General features: G+C 51.3%; 1 protein-coding gene across 2 annotated transcripts in view; it reads left to right on the top strand.

The window, feature by feature from the left end:
• LOC128971318 (sodium- and chloride-dependent GABA transporter 2) overlaps positions 1 to 18834 on the top strand; it is a 34949-nt gene extending 16115 nt beyond the window's left edge. For both annotated transcript variants that reach the window (XM_054386825.1, XM_054386824.1), the window contains 9 exons: positions 181 to 315; positions 11105 to 11208; positions 14499 to 14623; positions 15185 to 15297; positions 15426 to 15563; positions 16623 to 16725; positions 17261 to 17361; positions 17736 to 17906; positions 18715 to 18834. In XM_054386825.1, coding sequence (XP_054242800.1) covers positions 181 to 315; positions 11105 to 11208; positions 14499 to 14623; positions 15185 to 15297; positions 15426 to 15563; positions 16623 to 16725; positions 17261 to 17361; positions 17736 to 17906; positions 18715 to 18834 — 1110 coding nt within the window. The remainder of the gene's footprint in view (positions 1 to 180; positions 316 to 11104; positions 11209 to 14498; positions 14624 to 15184; positions 15298 to 15425; positions 15564 to 16622; positions 16726 to 17260; positions 17362 to 17735; positions 17907 to 18714) is intronic.
• Positions 18835 to 22223: the final 3389 nt, after the last annotated feature.

Here is a 22223-nt window from a genome sequence, read left to right as displayed (position 1 = left end):
GGGCACGTTTTAAAATGCCTTTTTTTCTAGCACAGGTGACAGCAAGGTGCTGATATGGCAGCCTGGCCACCTGCCTCTGCTGTCTCCCCCAGGCTGGGGGTTGGTGCTGTGCTGCTGGCCAGCACTGTGTGCTGTGGCCCCTGCTGCTCACTCACCCTTGTCCCTTGGTGCTCCTCCCAGGTGGTGTATTTCACAGCCACGTTCCCATACCTCATGCTGATCGTTCTGCTGATCAGGGGAGTCTCCCTGCCTGGGGCATCCCAGGGAATCCTGTTTTACCTTTATCCAGACCTCAGTCGCCTTGGGGACCCCCAGGTAAGCTGGAGGTGGACGAAATGGCTGAGCTGTGCTGCTGTGGATGCCCACAGCACAGTGGCTATCCTCTCTCCTTCCTTTTCTCACTCTTTCTTCCAGTTTCTTCTTTCTGCTTCCTCTCTATTCCCTCTGTGGGCACAGGGTAGGGCTGTGACCCTGCTGTGTGCTCGGATGGTCCTCATGCTCTCTTGTCCTCAGCCTTCATCTGTGCTGCTGTTTCCTGGTCCAAGGTGAGTCTGAGCTGTGCAGCTATGGGCAGTGGGATCTGACTGTTCACCATGAGTGGCACCAGCTGTCAGCCCCATTTCTTGGGGAGGCTTCTGTGCTGCAGAGGCAGTCAGTGTGTGTGGCTCCACTCTGCACTGTGCTGGCAGGGAGCAGCCCTGCTTCTAGCATGCTTGCTGCAGCTTCCCTGGGAAGCATGCTGGGTGCATGCATGGCAGCAGCCCTGGCACGCTGCAGCAGCAGTCCCAGGACCCAGTGGCTGCTCTCCTTGCCTCCCTGTCCCAGTGAGAAGTTTCTGCTTGACAGGAGGGTTGCTGCCCAACTGCTGCTTTTAATCTCTTTGGGACAAGTTCTTCCATGTTAAATCCTGGCTCCAGCTGAGCTGCTGTACCAGCCTTTGTGTGAAGGTGTTTCTAAAGGAGATTAAAGGGTGCCTGCCTGGAAAATAGGTCAGCAAAACCCTTGGTAACCCCATTAACTCTTCCTGCTCTGGCCCCAGGGCTGCCTTGGTCACTAATTTTGTAAACGGGGCCTAAGTGCTGGGGGGGGAATGGCTCTGGCTGATCATCAGCTCCCTGGTGGAGGAAGGATGATCCTTGTTCTCTGTGGGCAGGGGCAGCAGCATGTCAGCAGCTGCAGGGCATCGGGTGGTCCTGGCTGTGCCACTGGTGCAACATGGCTCTGTGCAAGTCAGTTTCACTTAGAACTTCCAATCCAGGGAGCTAAACACAAGTGTCTGGTTTCCAGCTCCAGGTGGTCTGGTTTTTGTCATGGGCAGGACTCAGAGTTCCTGCTCAGCTTTCTGCAAGTCACTCTTGGGTTCGTGCTGTGCCTGCAGGGAGTGAAAAGCCTTATTTGATGGTTCTGGCTGATGTCTTGCTCTCTTGGTTTGACTGTGGACACAAGGTGTGTGAGACAGTTGCTGCCTTGGTGTGAAGGTGCAGCAAGGCTTGCAAGAATGTGAGGGCAGGTCTGTGCTTGCAGTGTTTGGGGCTCCATTTGTGCTGATAAGGTGAAGGAGACTTCTGAAGGAGACTTCTGCTCATGCACTCAGGAAAAGTTCTGTTGCTACTGTAGCTGTGTCACCTAGAGGGCTGAAAGAGATGACTTCAGGCATGGTGTGGTTTTGCTGGTGCTGGCTGTGTCCTCATTAGGTCTGTCCTGGCAAACTTCTCCAATTACAGCCTGAGCACAGTTTCCTCCCAGCCTGGACAATACCAATGCCCTGGTAGAAAGGCAGAGTAACCCTTCAGAGCAAAAAGATGACTTATCCTTGACTGAGGGAGGAAAACTTGCTCCTTCCTCCCCGACTTCATCATTCCACGATGAAAGCTTCACTTCCGTGGGAGAAAAGCAGGAGCTGGTGGCAGTGGTTGCCTTCCTCCAGCATGCTTTAGCCATCCTACTGAACTGGGTGGCAGGACTTGAGGCTTCTGTTGTTTTTCCCCATCAGAGAAGGAAGGGTTAGTGCCCCAAGCCTCACATGTGCATGCCCTCTCTGTGTAGGGCAGCCTGAGTCCTGGCAGCCCATTAGGACCAGGCTGATTCTCATTGATTTGCACCCATGGGATGATGAGCTGTAATTGTTTACCCACAATCCTGCACTGCCTGGAAAAATGAAAGATTCTTGAGTGCCTGGGAAGGCATCCTGGGGAAAACAAAACCAAAACAAACCAAAACCAGACAATTAAAATATCCTCTCCAATCTGAGCCTTATGATAAGGCATCTCAAGAGGAGGTTTAAACAAAGAGCAAGCAATATCTAGGGGGCTAAAATTAAAACTCTGTTAGAGTATATGAAAAGGTGAAAAGAGGGGATGAATTATTGAGCAGATTCTACCAGGGGAGAAGCAGCAGCCAAGATGTGATTAAGTGTTAGAATATCAGACTCCTGGGTGGAAATCATTGCTTTTGACTTGCCAGCTGACCTTGGAGAGAACTGGGAAATCCTGCCTGTGAGAGCTCAGGCTGATGGATGCTGGTGTCTTCTGGCCATGAAGTCTACAATGCCCTAAATCCTCCTGCACCTTCATGTTCTAAATCTATGAAATGCTTATAATTAGAATAGTAAATATGACAGAACTTGTCAGGGTTGGAAGGGACCTCAAGGATCATCCATTCCAACCCCCCTGTCATGGGCAGGGACACCTCACACTACAGCAGGTTGCTCACAGCCACATCCAGCCTGGCTGCAAAAACCTCCAGGGATGAGGCTTCCACCACCTCCCTGGGCAACCTGTGCCAGTGCCTCATCACCCTCCTGGGGAAGAACTTTTTCCTAATATCCAATCTGAATCTCCCCACTTCTGTTTTGCTCCATTCCCCCCAGTCCTATCAGTCCCTGACACCCTAAGAAGTCCCTCCCCAGCTTTCCTGTAGCCTCCTTCAGATACTGGAAGGCCACAAGAAGGTCTCCTCAGATCCTTGTCTTCTCCAGACTGAACAACCCCAACTCTCTCAGGCTGTCTCCATAGCAGAGGTGCTGCAGCCCTCTGCTCATCCTTGTAAAATGCCTTTGATAGGTAGATGAAGAGTGTGCAGGGAAACTGCCAAACCAAAAGTTTGACTAATGAGTATTACTCATTACTCAGAGTATCACAGTATCAGAGGCTAGAAGGGGCCTCAAGAGATCATCAGGTGCGACCCTAGGGATTATCACCCCCCTGTGATAATCATTTTACAAGGTCATTGTAGAAAGACCTGGAGATATGATTATCCTCCAAATGGAAACAAAGAACTGATTTAGGAGATAGGAGTTTTTCTTACTTTTCTTTTAAACATGTGTCACTGAGGAAGCTCATCAGGCACTGGCAGTATTTTAAAGGTGATAAGTAGGCCAGATGGAGTCAGGTTACCCCTGAGGCGTCTGCTGAACTTCATATCTGCATGTGAGTTAAGTAATTCCTTTACTTCCCTCAGTCCTAGTAACACTTTACCTGCTTTTCCAAAACTATGTGGGTGAGCTGAAGAGACTGTTAGCTTGTTCTGTGACAATAAGCACTTTGATGGGCCAGTTGTCCTTAAATCCACAAGGATCTATAAAGTAGCAGAGTCATAGAATGATTCAGGTTCAGCTCCAAATCCCCTGCCACGGGCAGTGACACCTTCTACTACAACAGGTTGCTCAGAGCCCCATCCACCTTGGCCTTTTCTGGGCACATTCCAGTGCCTCCCCACCCCCACAACACTGAATTTCTTTCTAATATCTACTCAAGCACAGGTAAGAGCAGGCCCACCAGAGAGATCATTTGGTTTAAACTGTGTGCCCCCAAACGAGCAAACCATAACAAGACATCCCTGGGTTTGTGTTTGATTTGACATTAGTGTTCTGATGTTAGCATGCCAGCCATTACAGACTCAACATTCCTCCTCTCCCCCTTCTTGACTGCATTTGATATGCTCCAGAAGGTTCTTATCACTTCACAGCATTGGTTGTGTGCTAACTGAAGTAGGGGGCTCAGGGTTCCTCACCCTTTCTGCTTTTGATCACTTCATCCTTTGCACTTACATTTGGACCAATTCTATCAGTTGTCTGTTTGGGTAGGTGGTGGTGGGGGCTTAGGATGTGACTAAGGAGGGGGATGCACAGTGTGGTCCTCTAGCAGGAAGCTGAAATGAGAGGAAGTGAGAGTAGAAATAAGGGTGAAGGGTGGGAAACCTGTTGTCAGAAGACCTTTTCTCGGTTGTTAGCAGCCTTTCCAATGCTTGATGGGCTCACAGCATGGCCAGGCACTGCTTTAACAGGTTTAAAGAGAGGACTGATGGGCTTGATGCAGAGAGCATGGGCTATGTGTTTGGGTTTGCTTTAAAGAGAAGAAATAGCGTGGTCCTGTTTCAGTCTGGTATCAATTCTCAAGCAGTTTGAGCTGAATTTGTTTAGATTTAATGGGTGAGAATGGAGGAGGAGTTGAATTCAACAGTCTCTGAGCAGCAGAGACTTTTCTCTGGAAAAGCAGCAGATGTTTCTCAAAACTCCCATTCTTGTTTTGCTCTAGGAATGGCCATAACCCCCTCCACCTTGATGTGTGTGCTTGTACTTTATCCAGCCTTTACAGAAAGGAAGAGCTTTTTGTGATGAGCTGCTTTCCATCTAGCCCAGACATGCCAAAGGCTGGGGGCTGTGCCCCTGCTCCTGGGGGCAGGGGAGCACCATTGGAGTGGTCACAAGGACCAGCAGAGGACCCATACCTCTGCAGACACCCTAGAAGCAGTCCCCACCAGAAAACCAACCCTGCACAGTACATAGGCTTGCTCTGTGCAGCTAACTTCAGAGCATTATCTCCCTCCAGCTTCTTTTCACATTGTTTCTCCCGTTCCCATCTGCAGTACTTTTCAAATACTCCTCCCCAGTGTCTCTTCCCATTTGCTTTAACCCATTTCCCTGAGCTGCTTTTTGGAGCAGGCTTTGCCCCTGCAGAGTCCCCACAGGCTCCTGCTTCCTGATGGATGTGGCAGGAAGGGGAGGCAAGACACAAACATTCTCCCAGTCTTTTTAGGGGCTGTATGGAAGGGGAGGCAAGATGGGAACATGCTCCCAGCCTTTTCAGGGGCTGTATGCACCAAAGCAGCTTTTTCTGCTGAGGCTGCACTGGGGATAAGCCCCTTGGGCCACCACAGGGAAGGGCAGGAGGTGCATGCATCTTTGAGGGCTGTGACTGCTGTGGACCCCCATAGCCACACCAGAGAAGAGGTCGGAGCCCATGCCATCACCTTCACAGGCTCCTCCTACTGCTCCATGGCCAGCAAGAGGAGAGGGCAACTGTGAGCCTGCTAAATATTATTTGTTCCTCTTTTATTTTTTTCCCAGCAAGCCTTTAATCTGACCCTGTGCACTCAGTCTGTGCTGTTCTGCCCCCTCCCTGCCCTTCTGCAGGCACGCACGTTTGTTTTCATGCTGCAGGGTGACCTGCTGTGCCTGGTGCAAGGCTGCCAATAGCTCCATGTGCTCGCTTATGCACCCTTGCCTGGGGCCCTGTGCCACCCAGCCCAGGCTGAGGGTCTGCAAGCCCAGGCATCGCTGCCCACTCTGCCTGGGGCAGCAGGGAGGGAGAGCTTGTGGCTCCTGCAGCATGTGGGAGGGTCTTGGGGCTGGCACCCTCTCCTATGCCTGGCTGGAGCAATGCATCCACATGGGGTGAGGCACAGCTGTATTTACTCTGGAAGGCTTCTTCCTCCTCCTCTCACACCTCTTGTCGGCTCTGCTGGCACGGGAGCCAAGGACCCGCAGGCTGCAGTCCTGCTGAGTCTGCTCTCAGAGCTGACATAGCAGGAAGGGCTGATGCTGGCTGGCTGCACCTGCAAGCCGCAGGGCAGGGGGGACCACCAGACCCAGCTTCCCAGGCAGCCAGGAGCATACCTCAGAGCATCTCCCACCCCTCTGCACCACCCTGGGGCAGGCAGCTGTGCTACTCCAGATGAAGCAGAAACCTCTTTGTTTTCTTGCGGTGTTACCAAAGAGAGCCCAGCAGAGAGAGGGCCCTCCTGGGGGTGAAACGTCCTCGTGGCTTGGAAGATGCTCCGAGGTGTGGGGATTACACGAGGTCAGGGCACTGCCACAGCTTTCAGTGCTGACACAGACTGACTGGGGAGCAAATTCCCAGTTCCCCACTCCCAAGGAGCCCAAGGATGTTATGTTCTGAGCAGATGGGGCCTGGGTCTGGGACTGTGATGCTTGGCTGGGCATAGGGTGGGCAGAAGGTCCAGGAATAATGTGCAGAAATGGCAGTGACTCATTCTCTGCATCCTCTCACCTGCAGTCAGTGAGGACAAGGGCTGGGCTGTGCAGCTCTGTGCTGGGCTCTGCAGCCTCTCTCCTGCAGTCAGTGAGGGCAGGGGAAGCATTGGCCTGGGCTGTGCAGCTCTGTGCTGGGCTCTTTGCAGCCACAGAGCTCCAGCACTCTGCAGTGCTGTGGGATGGGGACTGGGTCTTTGGGCCTGTGGACCAGTGCTGAATGAAGGGGAAAGGCAATGATCTGGAAGTAGTGCCCTGGGTGTCTTGAGGTGAAATCTTAGGAATCAAGATCTGTGCCTTTGAGGCTGGGCTGAAGTGGTGTTTGCATGGTGCACCGGGTGGCTGCTGGGGAGCATCACATCAGTGCCACAGGCTGGCCATGAGCTGTGGTGCTGGGAGTGAAGGAAATGCTGACTCAGGGTTTGGTGAGTTTTGCTCTCTGCTCTGCAAGACACCAAGCCTGACCTTCCACCTAGCAGTGGTAGTCCATGCTGTGTCATCTCTGCCTGCTGGTGGAGAGAGTGTGGTGCTCCCCAGCATGGCAGCTGTGTTTGATGTATGACAAATGCTGGGGTTCAGTAAGATTTTGCTCAAAAATGGCCTTGGCTGTTATTTGCAAGTGCTTTGAGATCTTCCTGCTTTAGTACAGGGGGCTATTAAATTCCAGTACATATAGTAAAAGAGATATTGCTGAGAAAATGAAGGGGCACAGGAGTATGTTCTCTTATAGTGCGTCTTGGGATATCTTGGATAACTGCAGCTCAGGTGTGAAGGCTTTGGCTAAAACCAGAGAGGAGGAGGTTATTACAAACTGCAGTAAGCAATATGTCCAAGGAAACTGAATGATGAATTCAATTAGAGAACTGCAGACAACAATCAAATCAAAATACCCATGCTGCCAATGTGCCAGCAGAGTCTGAACACAATAAACTTTACCAGTCTCTTGGGCAGCAGAGGCCAGACAACAGCAGCATACTTCTTATCTGCAAGGGAAAAAAGAGCCTTGCCTGACCTCAGCTAGCCCATTATTAAAATAAGGAGAAGCTGATGGTCAGCAGCACAGGAGGCAAAGGGGATTCTTGGAAGGGCTGAAGAAAAAAAAACCAAACATTTATCTGAGTCACTACAGGGAGAGAAAGAAGCATAAGTAGCAGGTTGGGAAGATTTGGGTTGGTGTTTTCTGAAGTGGGTGATCTGTGTAACCCCTGTGAGCCCACAGGGCTTGATGGGCAGTGGTGTTCCTTGTTGAGGGGCTTCAGCAGAAGTCAGGATGACAGGAGGGCTGAGATGCCTTCTGACCTCAGTGATCAGCAGTCCTGGGACTTGCTGCTGCTGCTTGGTTCTGTCACTAGTGGGTCAGGAGCACCCATGCCATCAGTCCTCTTGCAGTTCATTGACCCTCAAGCCATTTGGGAACTGCCAGGGGGTTAGGGGAGTGCAGAGGTGGCTTGGTCTTTGGCCCAAGAGCTGCAGTAACCTTTGAAAATGGAAATTAAGAGCATGCAGCCCAAAGTGGTGCTCACAGTCCTGCTGATTGTGGTGGTTTGAAATTCCTCCCCCCAACATTAAATTTGCCAGACCATCTCAGTTGGTAGCAAATGAAGTTGTATTTACAAGCAAAACTACACTCTACAATGGAAGGCAATGAATATGTACAAATACACAATATTTACAATATTTACAGGGACTTACAATTAATAAACAGCACAGGAACCCCCCCCGGCCAAAGGCCAGGGGAGCTGCAACAGCTTCTCCCTCCCTGCCTCCCCCTGTACGCAAAAGGGACAAGAAACAGAGCAGAGAAGTTAATACCAGTCACAACAAAAGCCATGCAGCCAAGGTCAGTCAAGCCTGTCAGTATCTCCCAGCCCAAGAGAGAGTGTTTTGGTACAACTACTTGAAGTCCCTTATTTCTCCAAGGGGATTGTTTAGAACTATCATTATTTTCCTTTTTATACCCAATATTGATCTGCTTTCCTTTTTACCACTTTCTGTTCAAATCTGTGAAAATTTTAAAGGCATAGCCTGTAACTCCCACACTGACTAAGTAGGATCATCAGCTCTGCCAGCCAAGCTTAGATTTATTTATAGCTTCAGCCACAGGCTGCCTTGCTTCAGATGGAAACGTGTGCTGAGGCAGGTCCTGTACTCCCTAAAGGCACAGACACTCCTATACAGCCCAGCAGGCACCCCAGGGCTGCTCTGTTGAACAGAGCAGGAAGTGGAGCAGGGAGTCTGCAGCCCTGACACTGATCCTTGCTACCCAGCTAAGGGCATTACTGGGTTTTAGAAATGAGCCACTTCATAAGCCACAGAGCTAATGAAGCTTGGTGTTCTTGATGGTTGGCTTCTAGCATGGCTAGCAAAGCACCAGCTCCCTCCCTGCTCCAGGGGCTGCTCATGCCTCTTCTGTGCTTCTTGCCTCTGTGATTTAGCTGACATTTCACACTGAATGACTTCCTTCTTTGGAGCTTTGCAGTAGGAATGCTGATTTACTGCCTCCTTCCTGTCCCATGCCTGTTGTGAAATTCCTAGGTAGTTGATATCCTTGAGGTTTCTACCAACTGTTGTCTGGTTGGAACTTGTCAGCTGGGTCCAGTGTCATAGCAAGTGCAGGGTAGACAATTTGATGGCAAAAGTCTTGTGATCTTGCCAAACTGAACTGCAAGGGCTCCAAAACTCATGGGAAGGCAGTGTCTGAGCTCAAAGCTGAGGAAAAAGCAGAGCTCTAGCTAGGATGGATGCAGGCACTCAAATCTTCTTTTCGTATGCAATTTGTCTGGGATGCCTGACAGCTCTGGGCAGCTACAACAAATACCATAACAACTGCTACAGGTAACTGGAGCATGGCTCTGCTGCCTAGAGCCTTTCTCTCCCTGACCAGAGCTCTAGCTAGGAACAGTAAAATAAAAAGCTGTTTTGACCCAGGGTAGGGTTAATGTTCACAAGAAACTGGGAGAAGCCACAGCCAGGATAGCCAGGACAGAGATGTCACCCCTGTCTGTGCAAGGATGCTCAAAATGGTCCAGCTGGCCTCAGTGAATTGCTGTGCCTAAAAGGTAGCTGAAAATTGAAGGTTGTGCCCCAACTGCCCACAGAGAGCTGGTTTAGAACACAGTTATAATAAGGGTCTTGATTATTTTCTAACCATTGTGAAATGCAGAACTGAACTCATACACTGCTCCCTCAACCCTCCTCCCCACACAGCTCCTCCCAAAAGAGTCAACTGCACTGTGCTCAATCACTTTGTCAGTGTTCCAGTGCCTCCAACTAGCTGTCCCAATTACACCTTCTCATCTCTCTCTTCCCATTCTGCAAACCAGAGATTTGGTCTGACTCTATGAAAATGTGAGTGAGGTTTCCATGGACTGAGGAGAAGGTGATGGTGCTGAACATTAGCTGAGTTGCTTGCAGGACAGTCAGGGAAAGCAGTTTCACCAAGTCCAGCCCTAGCAGTGCTTTGCTTTCGCTCCCTGTGAACCGTGCTGCTGGGTCTAGCAGCAGTGGGCAGGGAGAGGAATCATCCTGTGCAGCTGTCCCTTGAGCTGAAACTAGAATTCCCTCAAAGGAATCACCTCTAATGGAAGTGGAACATCCTTTTGTGAGGCTCATCAGCCTAGGGTGGTGAAGAGGTAAATATGAAACAGTTTCTTGCCACGTGAGTGCTCTTTGGCCGGTTTGGCAGAGGAAAGGCAGAACTATGCATCGGGGAGGGTGGCCTGAGCGACAGGGGCAGTAGGGCAGGTGCTGCCCAGCTGTCCATTGCCTCAGAGCAGGAGGTGTTGGCTGACAGGTACAGGTGCGACTCAGAGTCATCAAAACCAGCATGGGCATCCTGAAGCAAAGCTGCTGTGTGTGCAAGAGCTCACCACTGCTGCTTCTCTGAGGAAGAAGGGTACAGCCAAAAGGACTTTTCTCATTAAGGTTGTCCCAGAAACACTTCTGCTGTTCTTTTCTGATTAGCTTTTCTTTTGTGCCTAAAATATGGCTGCCCATTGGCACTGGTTGGATGATTATCTTACCTCTGTTTCATAAACTCCTTAGGAAGAAGGATCTTACAAGCAGAGGGTTTAACTACCCTGTCATTGCTTTCTTCCTCACTGTTGGTTCCTGCTTTTGCTGCTCTCTGCAGGAGGCAGGGTCAGTGCTTGCACACAGGATTTCACATCAAATTTGGCATTGACAAATGTCAGCCTCAGGGCACTGGGACAAGTTCCTGACAGTGAGAGTGAAGCAGAGTTCAAAGGCACCTCGTGGGATTAACAGTTTCCTTGTATTGTTGGGTTTTTTTGGGGAGAGCCATCTGTTATAAACAACTCTTTATTTCTATTTTAACTTTTTAAGCCTTTAAATTAGGTCTTGAAGAGAAGGCCCCCCCGCAGAAGCTGTATGTACCCATACCATCCAGTGCAAGATCAGGCTTGCCCAAGTCAGGGCCTCCTCCTCTGCTAACAGAGAGCACTTCAGCCCTGGTGAAAAGTGTCTACCTGGTCCCTTCCTGCTGGGAGGCTTTAGAGAGTCACAGGCCTTTGCAGATTTGTCTGAGGAAGAAAGAGATACTGATGAGGAGCTATAGTTGCTGGTTTGCAAAGTTGCAGTGCATCCCTTCCCTTTGGCACTCTCAGCACCCCCTGGATGCCTCACTGGGCACGCTAATTCCTGGAACCTGCCCACAGAAAAGGCTTGTCTGAGTGCTGGGCATTGCCCCTGTCCTGATCACTGCCCTTTCTGCTGGCTCTGGCAGACCCCTGGGGTCTGCCCCTTCCCATCTGTGCAGTGCCTGTGCTCTGTGCTGGCCTTGCCTTCTCACTTGTGTTTGCCTCTCCCTTACAGGTCTGGATGGATGCAGGCACTCAAATCTTCTTTTCGTATGCAATTTGTCTGGGATGCCTGACAGCTCTGGGCAGCTACAACAAATACCATAACAACTGCTACAGGTAACTGGAGCATGGCTCTGCTGCCTAGAGCCTTTCTCTCCCTGACCAGCAGTGTACATGGGCTGGTGACCTTCTGCAGGCTTTTGAAGGGTCATCTTCCTGTTTCTACTCAAAGCACAAGAAAAAGCTTTGCAGCTACTTTCTCTCTTTGTGCTTTCTACCCAAGGGAACTTTCTGTGCCATGGATGACAAAGCCCCTGGTCCACACCAATTGCATCCAGCAAAGTCAGATCCTTTTCACCACCTTTGTGACTGCAGCCTCCCCTGTTGCAGAAGAAGCATAGCTGTGAGATCTAACAGCTGTAGACCTTGTGAATTATCCTTCCTATGTCCTTCTGGACCTAGTCTCTTGCACAGCTGCTAGTGCCCTAGGTTCCTATGTGCTGTGGCCTCCATAAATGCCTGCAGATACAACTTCTGCTTCTCTGCATATGCTCCCAGTGCTGGACTGCTTCTGAACAGAGGTGGTTGCCAGGTAGAGCCAGGCCATGAAGTGGTCAGGTGAAAAGAAACTCATTTTGCTGTAGATATATCCAGCATCTGGAGCTGTGTCTGCAGGCATAAAAGGCCAGTGTGAGTGGAAGAAGCCAGCTCTAGGGAAAACTACCACCTCCCTTCCCACCCTTTGCCTACTGACTGTGTTGTTCCTGGCACTGAGTTCTGCCTCCACACCTTTTAAACTCCATATTGTGGCTGTTGCTATGAAAGGCCCAAGCAGACCACTGGCTGCACAGTCCTTGCTTGGCAGCTTTCTCTCTCTTCCCCTTAGAAGTTCACTCCTGCCTCTGCAACAGCAGCTGGGCTGGGCCTCCTTCATTTTTGTGTCCCTTCTCCCAGATGCAGTTTTGAGAGAAAAAGGTCTGGCAAAAGAAGAGGTAACCAGTTTGGTAACCAGTTTGGCTTTGGCCTTGCTGCATGCCCTTGAGCAGTAGCCCTCTGCACCTCCAGCCTGGGTGTGTAACGGTCTGATGATAACAGGGACTGCTTAGCAGCAAGGGTGTAGAGAGCTTCTGGAGCTGTGGCTGGGAGGTGCTATAGAAAGGGAGAGATGTCTGTTATGCTGCTTAGCTTTGCTAGGGTAATGGTTCTTAGTTTTGGTGTCAGGAGCAGCCTGTTCCCAGGCATGGACCCAGTGTTAATGAGCTGCTTCTGTGCACTGCAGCTTTGGTTTCCATAGGAAGACAGGGACAAGCTCTAACAGGGCAGAGGGACACCAGTGTGGTGCTCCACTCATTTATGCCAGGACAGCTGTAACCTCTGGTGACCTGGGAGAGGAAGGGCAGGAGGGAGAATTGCTTGTATGGCAGCAGTCCAAGCTGACACTAAGTAGCATAGACTAGTTCTCATTTCCTGGGAAGTAATGGTTATTTTCAGGGCTCCCTGGCTCCCTTTTGGGTGAAAATCTGGAGAGATCTCTTTGCTCTGGCAGTTCTCCACAGGTTACACTCCACCACAACATCCCTTTCCACCTGCCAGGTGACTGGAGAACACTTCCCAGCTTTTGCCTTTCCAGGGAGGGCTTTACCCATTAGGTTTACATCCATGGGAGAGAGTGACAGACACCAGGAAGGAAGACAAATTGTTTGAAATGAGTGGGAATTTGTATAAAATAACTGAGAATGTAATTTGAAAGGAAAGCAAGCAGCTGCTAGCAGCTGGGGAAACAGTTCTGGTGTTGGCTTCCTACTGGGTTAACTAAGTTTTTTGGAGTGGAGGATGACAGGTTCTTTAATTCTTCTCAAAGAATATTGGATACCAATACAGAATGTATTGGAAGATTACATGGAAGTGCTGTTCATAACTACAAACTACAGTGCAAAGCATCAAATACACTAAAATCCATAGTTTGGATTTAACACGGAACCCCATCAGGTCAAAACTTTCTCCAAACCTTCTCCAGACCAAAAATTCAGGTCTCAAATGCCCCCTTCTGCTCCCCTCCCCTTACATACTAAGCCTCTCTGCACACCCATTACTGAACCCTTGTGACACAACTAAAATTCAGCTCACCAGCTCCAGGCCCCTGCCAAGGCTTCTCTAAGCCCAGCTCCCATGCAAAGCAAGATAAGGGAGCAGCATTGGGATGGGAGAGAGAGGGAAAGGGAAAAGGGGAAAGAACAGCTTGTGCTGTCCCCTTATAAAGGCCAGATGTAGGCATTCTGGGAATGAAATAACACCGCTTACAATTTCCTGTCCACCCCAGGACCTATCTCGACCTCCTTCTCTCTGTGGTTTCTTAAAGGCACCCATACCAATCCATGACACTCTCCTTTTTAGCCAGGAGACTAACAAGCATGTACCTTCTTTGGTTCTCTCTTGCCTTGGAAACCAAGTGCAAAGGCAGAACCATAGTATTAGGTGCTCTGCAGTCCTTGACAATGCAGAAAGCTGTGCTTTGGAAGGAATACTCTGACTTTGTATGGCACAGGGGCTCTGCCTGAACTGAAATCCTCTCTAGAAATGGTTGCAGACTGTGAACAGATCTGGTTAACATGCAGGGAGGAGCATGTGGGGGCCCCCCAAATCCTAGATAGCTAAAGACCAATACCAGAAAAGCAAACCGGATCTGTGGATTAGCATTTAATAAAGTCAAAGCAGGCTATGAAATGCCAGGAGGGATGTGCTCACTTTGGATCAGAATAGCTCAGAAAGATGCTGCAAATGTTACTGTTGTCCCCAGGGTTGCAGTCACAAGAGGACTGGGGAGATTGGAGCGTGAAAAGGAATTGGATAGATAAGAGAGGCTTAGTTTAAAGAGTAGATGGATGCGAATGAGATGAAGCAGAGACAAAAGAGAACGAATCACAGAAAATAAATTGGATTGCTGTGTTCCTCTTTCTCCTATAATGCAAGGACCAGGAGCTATCCAGCAGCGCTGAGAAGCAAGAAGATTGTAACTGGTCTGAGAAACCTATTAAGGTGAAAAACATGTCCCCTTTTCAGACAAAAATAATCTCTGACATTCTTTGCCACAGGAGAAACCAGGGGAAGAGAGGCAAAAAAGGGAAAAAAATAAATCAGGCATTAAGAAATATAGCAAGACTATGACATGAGTGATGAGCTTAGGTGAGGAATACTCCTTAAGGCTTTCTTTAGGGAGAATCCTGTTGTGTTGCCCATGCTGGGGCATCCTGCAGCTGCTGGTGCTGAGTTGTGGGGGTGCTGGAAGAGAGGCCCTGCCCTGGGCACAGTGGCTGTGGTGGAAGAACAGTTGCTGGTCTGGGGGCTGCCATGGGGTGTGGATTGTACCTGGCCCCCCACCTGCCTGATGCTGTGCCCATTTCTCCCAGGGACTGCGTGGCCCTCTGTTTCCTAAACAGTGGGACCAGCTTTGTGGCTGGCTTTGCCATCTTCTCCATCCTGGGCTTCATGGCAGAGGAGCAGGGTGTGCCTATTGCCGAGGTGGCAGAGTCAGGTGAGTGGGGCTGCAGTGGGATGGGGCCACAGCAGTGCTGCTGTTGGGCTCCCCTCAGCAAGGGCTGCATGTTTGCAGAGTACCCACCTTGGGATGAGGGATGCTGCAGCTGTAGGTTGCCCTCCTGGTGGGCAGCTCTGCTGTCTGCCTCCAAACCCCAAGGAGGAATGGCTGCATGCTCACCAAATGTTCAGATGCAGCAGCTGTGTCTGGAGCTGACCTGAGCTGCCACTAAGGGTGAGGCAGTTGCTGTGTGTGGGGGTGGGTTGAGGGCCTGCACTGTGTGTGCTCAGGCTTGTGATGTGTTCCCCTGAGCTCAGAGGTTTTCCCTGGCTTGTGGCCCCCACAATAGCAGCGCAGCCAGAGCTTGCTGTGTCCCCTTTCTCTTCCTGCTGGGGTCCTTCACACCCTCGGGAGCCTGGGTTCCAAGCACAGTTCTGGTGTAACTGGAGCAGGAGGCTGCATGCCTGCAGGCTGCGCCTGGGCAGGATGGGTACCTCAGGTGGGTGTTCCCCAGCTGTGCCATGCCACTGCTCACTCTGAAAGCCCTTCTCCCTGCAGGGCCTGGCCTGGCATTCATCGCCTACCCTCGGGCTGTGGTCATGCTGCCCTTCTCCCCACTCTGGGCCTGCTTCTTCTTCCTGATGGTTGTTTTGCTGGGACTGGACAGCCAGGTAACGGCGCAGGTGCAGATGCCAGACAAAAATCACTGCTGCTTTGGACAGGATTTAACTTGGGGGGCAGCAGAACTGAGGAACCAGTCAAGAGGGGCTGATGGAGATGAGATCTCTGCTCTTTGCAGTTTGTCTGCGTGGAGAGCCTGGTCACAGCTCTTGTGGACATGTACCCCACCATCTTCCGCAGGAAGAACCGCCGGGAGATGCTCATCCTGCTCGTCTCCATCCTCTCCTATCTGGTTGGGTTGGTGATGCTCACAGAGGTATTTTGGGCTCAGACCACCTGCAATAGTCCTTGCTGGGTCTGAGCTCCTTTCTGACAGTGGGAGGTCTTGGAGGGTGGCAGTGCTTGTGCTGGGGCCAGGAGCTTGCTGGCGAGACCCATGCTGCTGGACAGTGCCTCGGGGAGGCCGCTCTTCCCTTCTCGTAGCATTCACATTGTCCCTTCCAGCCATCATCCTTTGTGCCAGTCACAGTCCTGACACTTCTCCTGCCAAGGCTGATCATTTGAGCTCTGGACAGCCCATATTTTGGTTACTGATTTATCTTTACATGACCCAAACCTTTGCAGCTGTAGCCTGTTGCACGTTGCCTTTCCTCTTCTCTTTCCTCCTGGATGGAGCTACACCAATGCTTAGTGTAAGGAAACTTGGTGGGCCTGGGCATGCCCCATGTATCTATCACACTGATTTCCTCGATATTCCTCTTGGTGTGCTTAATTGCCTGGGAGTTAAACTGGTCTGGTTTAAAGCAGTATGTGTGCCATGATGCTCTTTGCATCTGCCTTCATTTTGGTATAATCTTGACAAGGCTGCCTTTGGTGTTGCAGCTGCTGCTTTGTGCCTGCACTTAAGGCACACACACTTTGCAGGCAGCATTTCAGAACCAGGCAGTGAAAGGTGCAGGCTGCCAGCCTCTGGCAGGTGCTTGGCAAACTGCATGCACAGCTACTTCCCTCTCCACAGGAGGAAGCTAACGTGAATCAGATGCGTGGTGTCTCTTCAGTGGGGTGCCACAACAGTTGCTTTGGTTTTGTCTTCTAAAATACCCCCACAGTCTCTGGCTGTCACTTGCCCTGTCCTGGAAGGAAGGGTTGCAGAAACTCCCAAGAGCAGGGTGGCCATATGTCTCCATCAGGCCTTAGGCACAAGGGACATGGCCTTGGCTGTTGGCTAAAACCCTGCCCCAGAGAGAGGAAGATGCCTCTGGCTCTGAGGAGGATGCTGAGTTTGTTTCCTACTCTGGCTGGGCTCTTTGGCTGTGCCTGACTGCTGTCCCCTCTCTCCCCTGGCTCGCGGCGCTGCCCGCCTCGCCCCTGGCAGGGTGGGATGTATGTCTTCCAGCTCTTTGATTACTATGCTGCCAGTGGCATGTGCCTGCTCTTTGTGGCCATCTTCGAGACGCTCTGCATCGCCTGGGTCTATGGTGAGTATGAACCAGGCGGGGCTGCCAGCTCTGCTCTCTCAGGCTCTTTCCAAGTGCTGGTCTGGAGCTCATCTTGCCAATTGCTTCACAGTTTAAAGCAGACCCTTGTTTTGATACCACTGGTCTTAGATAGGGGCTTCCTCACAGCAGTGCCCTGGAGGATCTGTTTGGCAGATATCCCCAGCATGTTCATGTGTGCCTCTGCTTTTGAGGCTTTAGATGTTTTTGAAAGCCCTTTCTTGGCCTTGACGGTCACAAGGGATGGTTCTTAGCCTGAGAGGTGATGCAGCACCGGTGCTGAACCATTGGGCTGTTGTGGGGCAAGCTCAGGGCAGGCTGGCAAGCTCCCTGGCAGGGCTGTTGGCTATGCTGAAGTTACTGCATTGCGTTCTGGTGAGCAGGAGCAGTAAAGCTGGCCCCTAGCCATGCAGACCCTGCTGTCCTCCCTTCCTGGTGGCAGGGAGGCATCCTTCCATGCAGACCCTGCTGCCCTCCTTTTCTGGTGGTAGGGATGCATCCTCCCCTCCTTCTGCAGGTGCTGAGCGCTTCTACGACAACATCGAGGACATGATCGGCTACCGGCCGTGGCCCATCATCAAGTACTGCTGGCTCTTCATCACCCCAGCTGTCTGCATGGTGAGGGCCCACAGCATGGGGAGCTGTGGGCAGCGGAACGGGCAGGGCTGGCTGTCTCTCAGGCAGGGATAGCTACATACATCCAGAGGAATGTGTGTATGTGTGGGGGGTTGGATGGCCTGTACCATGGCAGCCTGCTCTGAGTGTTGGTGGCTTTGAGGGCCATGTGTGTGGCTAAACAAATCAGTGAAAAAAGTGTCTGCTGCTGGGGGGAGCTCAGCACTGCATATGGGGGTGTCCCAGCACAGCTTGCTTGGCTGATATCTTTTCTGTTGCTGTCCTGGGAAGCTCTTTGTGGGTGTGAGCTCGCTGGGAAAAGCTCTCCTGGCTAATGGTTCTTGCTCTTTTTCTCTTGATCTCTTCCCCCTTGCCAGGCAACCTTCCTGTTTTCCCTGATCAAATACACCCCTCTCACCTACAACAAGAAGTATGTGTACCCCTGGTGGGGTGACACCCTGGGCTGGCTGCTGGCCCTGTCCTCCATGGTGTGCATCCCTCTCTGGATCATCTACAAACTCTCCACCATCAAAGGCTCCCTCAGAGAGGTGAAGCTGCTGCTCTGGGACCAGGGCATGGGCTGTGCTCCTGTGCTGAAGTGCAGCCTTGCAGGGGGATGGTTGGTGTGTTGCAGGGTGATCAGCAGGCAGCCTAGAATAAATCAGTTGAAGGAGTCCATTGCTGTTACAGACTTGGGTTTCTTGAAGTGCTGCCTGGCTGGAGGGCTGCTTCAAGCTGGCTGCTGCCTCTTGGTGCTCTTTGTTTATTGCTTATGTCACTTTGCAGGCACCATGAAAAAAGGTTCATTAGATGGCGAGGATAACCATGATCTCCAGTGCCTCAAGACAGTTTGGAGGCTGCCCTTGACTAAGATTTAAGGATGCTGAGGAAGTTCCATATTCCATGACTGCTGTGGTCAGCTGAGTGCCGCAGCCTATGCTGAGGCCACAGGGATGGAGTGGAGGGGGCTCACTGGGCTTGTGGAGTTTCCATCACAGCCTCAGTGCCCTGGGCCTCCCAGCTCCCAGGCCCATGGCTGGCTGCCCTGGCTGTGTGTTGGGGGCATCCTGTCCCTGCCATGGCTCACGAGTTCAGGGGGAGGTTTCACAAGCAGTGTCACCCAGGATCCCAACCGTTTTCTGGTTCCTGCAGCTGCTCAAGATGGGGCTGTGACAGCCACAGGCCCCTGGCCCATGTGTCCAGCATGGACAGGAGTGGGCACAACTGCAGGACCATGGCAAGGGCCAGACCTGCATCCCTGTCTGGCTGTGTGAATGATACCTGTGAGTGGAAGAGGGTGGCCCAAGCCAGCAGTTGTCCTTGCAGCTGTGTTCAATACCTGCCTTTACCTTCCAGAGGCTTCGCCAACTCACCTGTCCACTTGAGGACTTGCCTTGCAGGCCAGGCATGGGGCAGCACCTTCCCTCCACCAGAAGTGGCCTCCTGATGCTGACAGAGCTTGAATCTCACTGCTAGGACCAGTGTGGCTCTCCTTTCCTCCCCTCAGGATGGTTTCTGTACAGCCTTTACTGCCTGTTGGATAACGCCATGACTCTTCACATGCCAAAGGGAGAGGGATTTCTGAGCTCCCTTCTCTGGAAGACTTGAAGGGCTGAGGGAGAGGCTGCTGTGGAGATGGTCTGCATGGAGTTAGTAATGCACCTTAATCCTCTCTCTGGAGAGGGCTCTGAAGGGGATGATCAATCACCAGTATTCCTGAGTATCCCCAGCCCTCTGGCAGGCAGAAAGAAAGGACTGATCCTGGAACAGAGAGTCTCAGACGTGTCTCCAGTGTGGACTTTGGGAGCTTCTCCATTCACTCCATTAAATCCTTGGTTTTCTCTTCTAGATCTGCTCTGTCTCACTTTTGTCTCCGTAGTGTCCCTTTCTTACAGAGTGTCAGGTGAGATGTTTGTTAGTGGAGCTGTGCTGCCCTGACACATTGGCATGGGAGTGTAGCTGGAGGAGGGGAAGCTTGGTTACATCAAGAAGGAAACAGGAACTGCTGGTTCAAGGGCTCTGTGAGTGGTAGGTCCAGGGTACCTGGAATGCAGTGTCACCTTTTCCTGGAGCCATCGTCAGCTAGAAGAATCATCTGCCTGAGGAGTCACTGGGCTGTTCCCCGGGTCTGCTTTGGAGTTTGGGTTTTCTTTGTGCAAGTGAAGGATCTTGGGAAACTGCCTTGTCTCTGCAGGTCTGTGTCTCTGTGTGTGCTGAATGCCTTCCAGGTGCTCTGGAACTGGTCATTTTGCTCTTCCTGCATATGGAATTAGGGCTGTGTGGTTGAAGGGGGATCTGCCTCATTGTCAACAAACAGGGCCCCTCGTTGGGCTTTCTGGATTAAAAAAAAAATTAACTAAATGCAAGAGCTTGCGTTTTCAGTGCCACAGCCGCAGCACCCCAGGAGGGCAGCCAGGGCACACACAACTCCAGGGAGCTGAATGGCTCCCAGGAAAGACTGAGGAGCTGGGGCCCGGGCAGAACTGAGCCGGTGGTCAGAGGCACTGGGCTTCTTGAGTGACACACGGACAGCAGTGGGCACCGCGCCGTGGCGATGTCGTAGCGCTGCTGGCAGGGGAAGCTGCGGGTCGGAGCAGTGCGCGCCGCTAGCCATCAGAGGGCGCCAGGACCTCAGGCACTGCGCAGCGCAGCCCAGGTGCCGCGGGCAGGCTGCGGCGGCGTCCCCGCAGCCGGGTCAGGGCCCTGCTCCACGCCTCCCCAGCTTCAGGAGGTCCGGGTGCTCTTCAGGTCGGAGGCAGCCTGTCCACTGGCTGCGGAGGGATTTTCTCCTGGCTCACAATGATGTGGGCATTTCTTGCCTCCCACTGTTGCCCGTTGACGTTTCCTCTGCAGACTGCTACGTCCTCCGGGGAGTGGGGACCCTGGCTGTGACAAATCCTGGGTTTGGTCTGGGGGGACACAGGCGATGGCGAGTGGCTTGGATGGGTTTTCCTGGTGGAAGGAAGGCTGATGATGCAAAGGGCTGATGAGTTTTCACTCAGGCTGTGAAAGTCTGCTGAGCACCAAGCACTGAGGGGATTGGCTCTGGTAGAGTTTCTCAGAGTGCAGATAAATTCCAGGAGACAGATCTGATCTGTGGGCTTCTGGGGCTTCACTGTCTCTGTTCCATAGTGTCTGTGGAAACCTCATCTCATTTTCAGCCTCTTTTTCCAGCCTATTTTCTATAAGGACATGAAAGCTGGCAGGTGTCTTTGCTAGGCTGCACTTGCAGCCATGGGTGACCCCTCCGTGAGCAGCCCTGCTCCTCCTCTGGCAAAAGCTAAGCCCTTCTGTGTGCCTCTCTCCCTGCTTCTGGAGGGTGCTGACGATGCTGAAGGCACACAGCTGGGGGAGTGGGAGGTCTGCAAGGGCCATCACCTTATTTGTGGGAGGCCTCAAAGTCTCAGAGCTCCAGATTCTCCTGATGCCACAGTGCTTCATGGTGCTCAAGTGTGAGCTGAGGGTAGGAAAGATCTTGGAAGTCTAGGGAAAGCGCCTTTTGGAAGAGACCCCCAGGGCAATGGAGGATGAGGCCACCCAGCTGCTGTGCCACTTGGATGTGGTACTGGTGGGAGAAACGAGTACATGGAGTTCAGTACAGAAGGTTTTTTTTCTGTGAGCTCTTTATGTGAATCATGTTAGAATGCCCAGCAACATTTTCATTCATGTAATTCTAATCTGAAACAGAATTCTACCTTCATTTTTCAGTCATACCTGTAAGGGATTTAGCCCACTGGGAATGTGCTTTCACCCTAATAGAAAACAGCAGCTGTCCACAGCTACCTGCAGAACATGGCTGCTGCAGGGATTCTGCTCAGCTGCATGCAGGCAGAGTGGGAACCTGCTGGCAGGCTTGTGACCTGCTCTGTTTCAAAACAGCCTGATGTCCAGTGAGTTGGGCATGTGATTTATTGATCTGGTTATATATGAGCCAGCAAACCTCCCAAGCCTGTGTTTCTACATGACCCAATTGCTGGAAAGCTTTGGATGAGTTATCTCAGACATGCACAAACCCCAAAGGGTTTTGCTAGGCAATGTTAAATAAATGTCTTAATTTTGACAGGACTTTAAGGCTGTGTATATTGGAATCTGTGATACCTGGGTTGACATAGGAATGAAGTATGTTCTGTATTGCTCATTGAGAAGGTTGATGAATGAATATCTGAAATTAATAGATTTTTAAACTTCCAGATGTGACATTTTTTCGCAACACCTTTGAAGGCCCCACAGTCAGAGGGCATTTTGGTGAAATTTGTATTATGGAGGTTTTAGAATACAGTGACAGGGATTTTGATTGCAGTGAAGACCAGCCCTGTACTGCTGCTCTTGCAGTCAGTGTAATTCACCCCTCCCCAATGCCTGACATCCCTTGAGGCAGGAAATGTGTGATTGTTGGAAATCTTCCACCTTCAGAATTCAAAATCTGCAATTTAGTCACTGTGGTGCTTGCATCAGTGCTTGGAGAAGAGTCTCAGCTCCCTAAAGATATATTGTTGATGCTGCTGTCCTCCTCCATGGGTGGAGATGCCCATGTAGGGCAGGGGAGAGATTCAGACCTTGGCAACAGACCTGTGGAGCAGATGCATCTGTTCCTGTGGGTAACAACCTGAGATGCCCTGGGGGGGCATCCTTATCCCTTTGTCACTAGCAATGATTTTCCATGGCTGTTGAAGAATTGTGCAGTCTAACTCAAGTAGTACATTTAGGTGACAAGAAAGGTGGCTGTGTGGGGAGAAGACAGGCCAAGGTGAATAAATGGAGAGAATATTTGGAATACATAATCCTATGAAACAGAGATCCCCAGATCATCTGCTAAGTGTGTTCTACAGGCCAGTGCAAATGAGCAAATCCCTTGGAGCAGGGCA

Source organism: Indicator indicator, chromosome 14 (genome assembly GCF_027791375.1).
Source record: "Indicator indicator isolate 239-I01 chromosome 14, UM_Iind_1.1, whole genome shotgun sequence".
NCBI classification, from domain to species: Eukaryota; Metazoa; Chordata; class Aves; order Piciformes; family Indicatoridae; genus Indicator; species Indicator indicator.
Note: the sequence above shows the minus strand (reverse complement) of the source record. Positions and strands in the feature narration are given on the sequence as shown.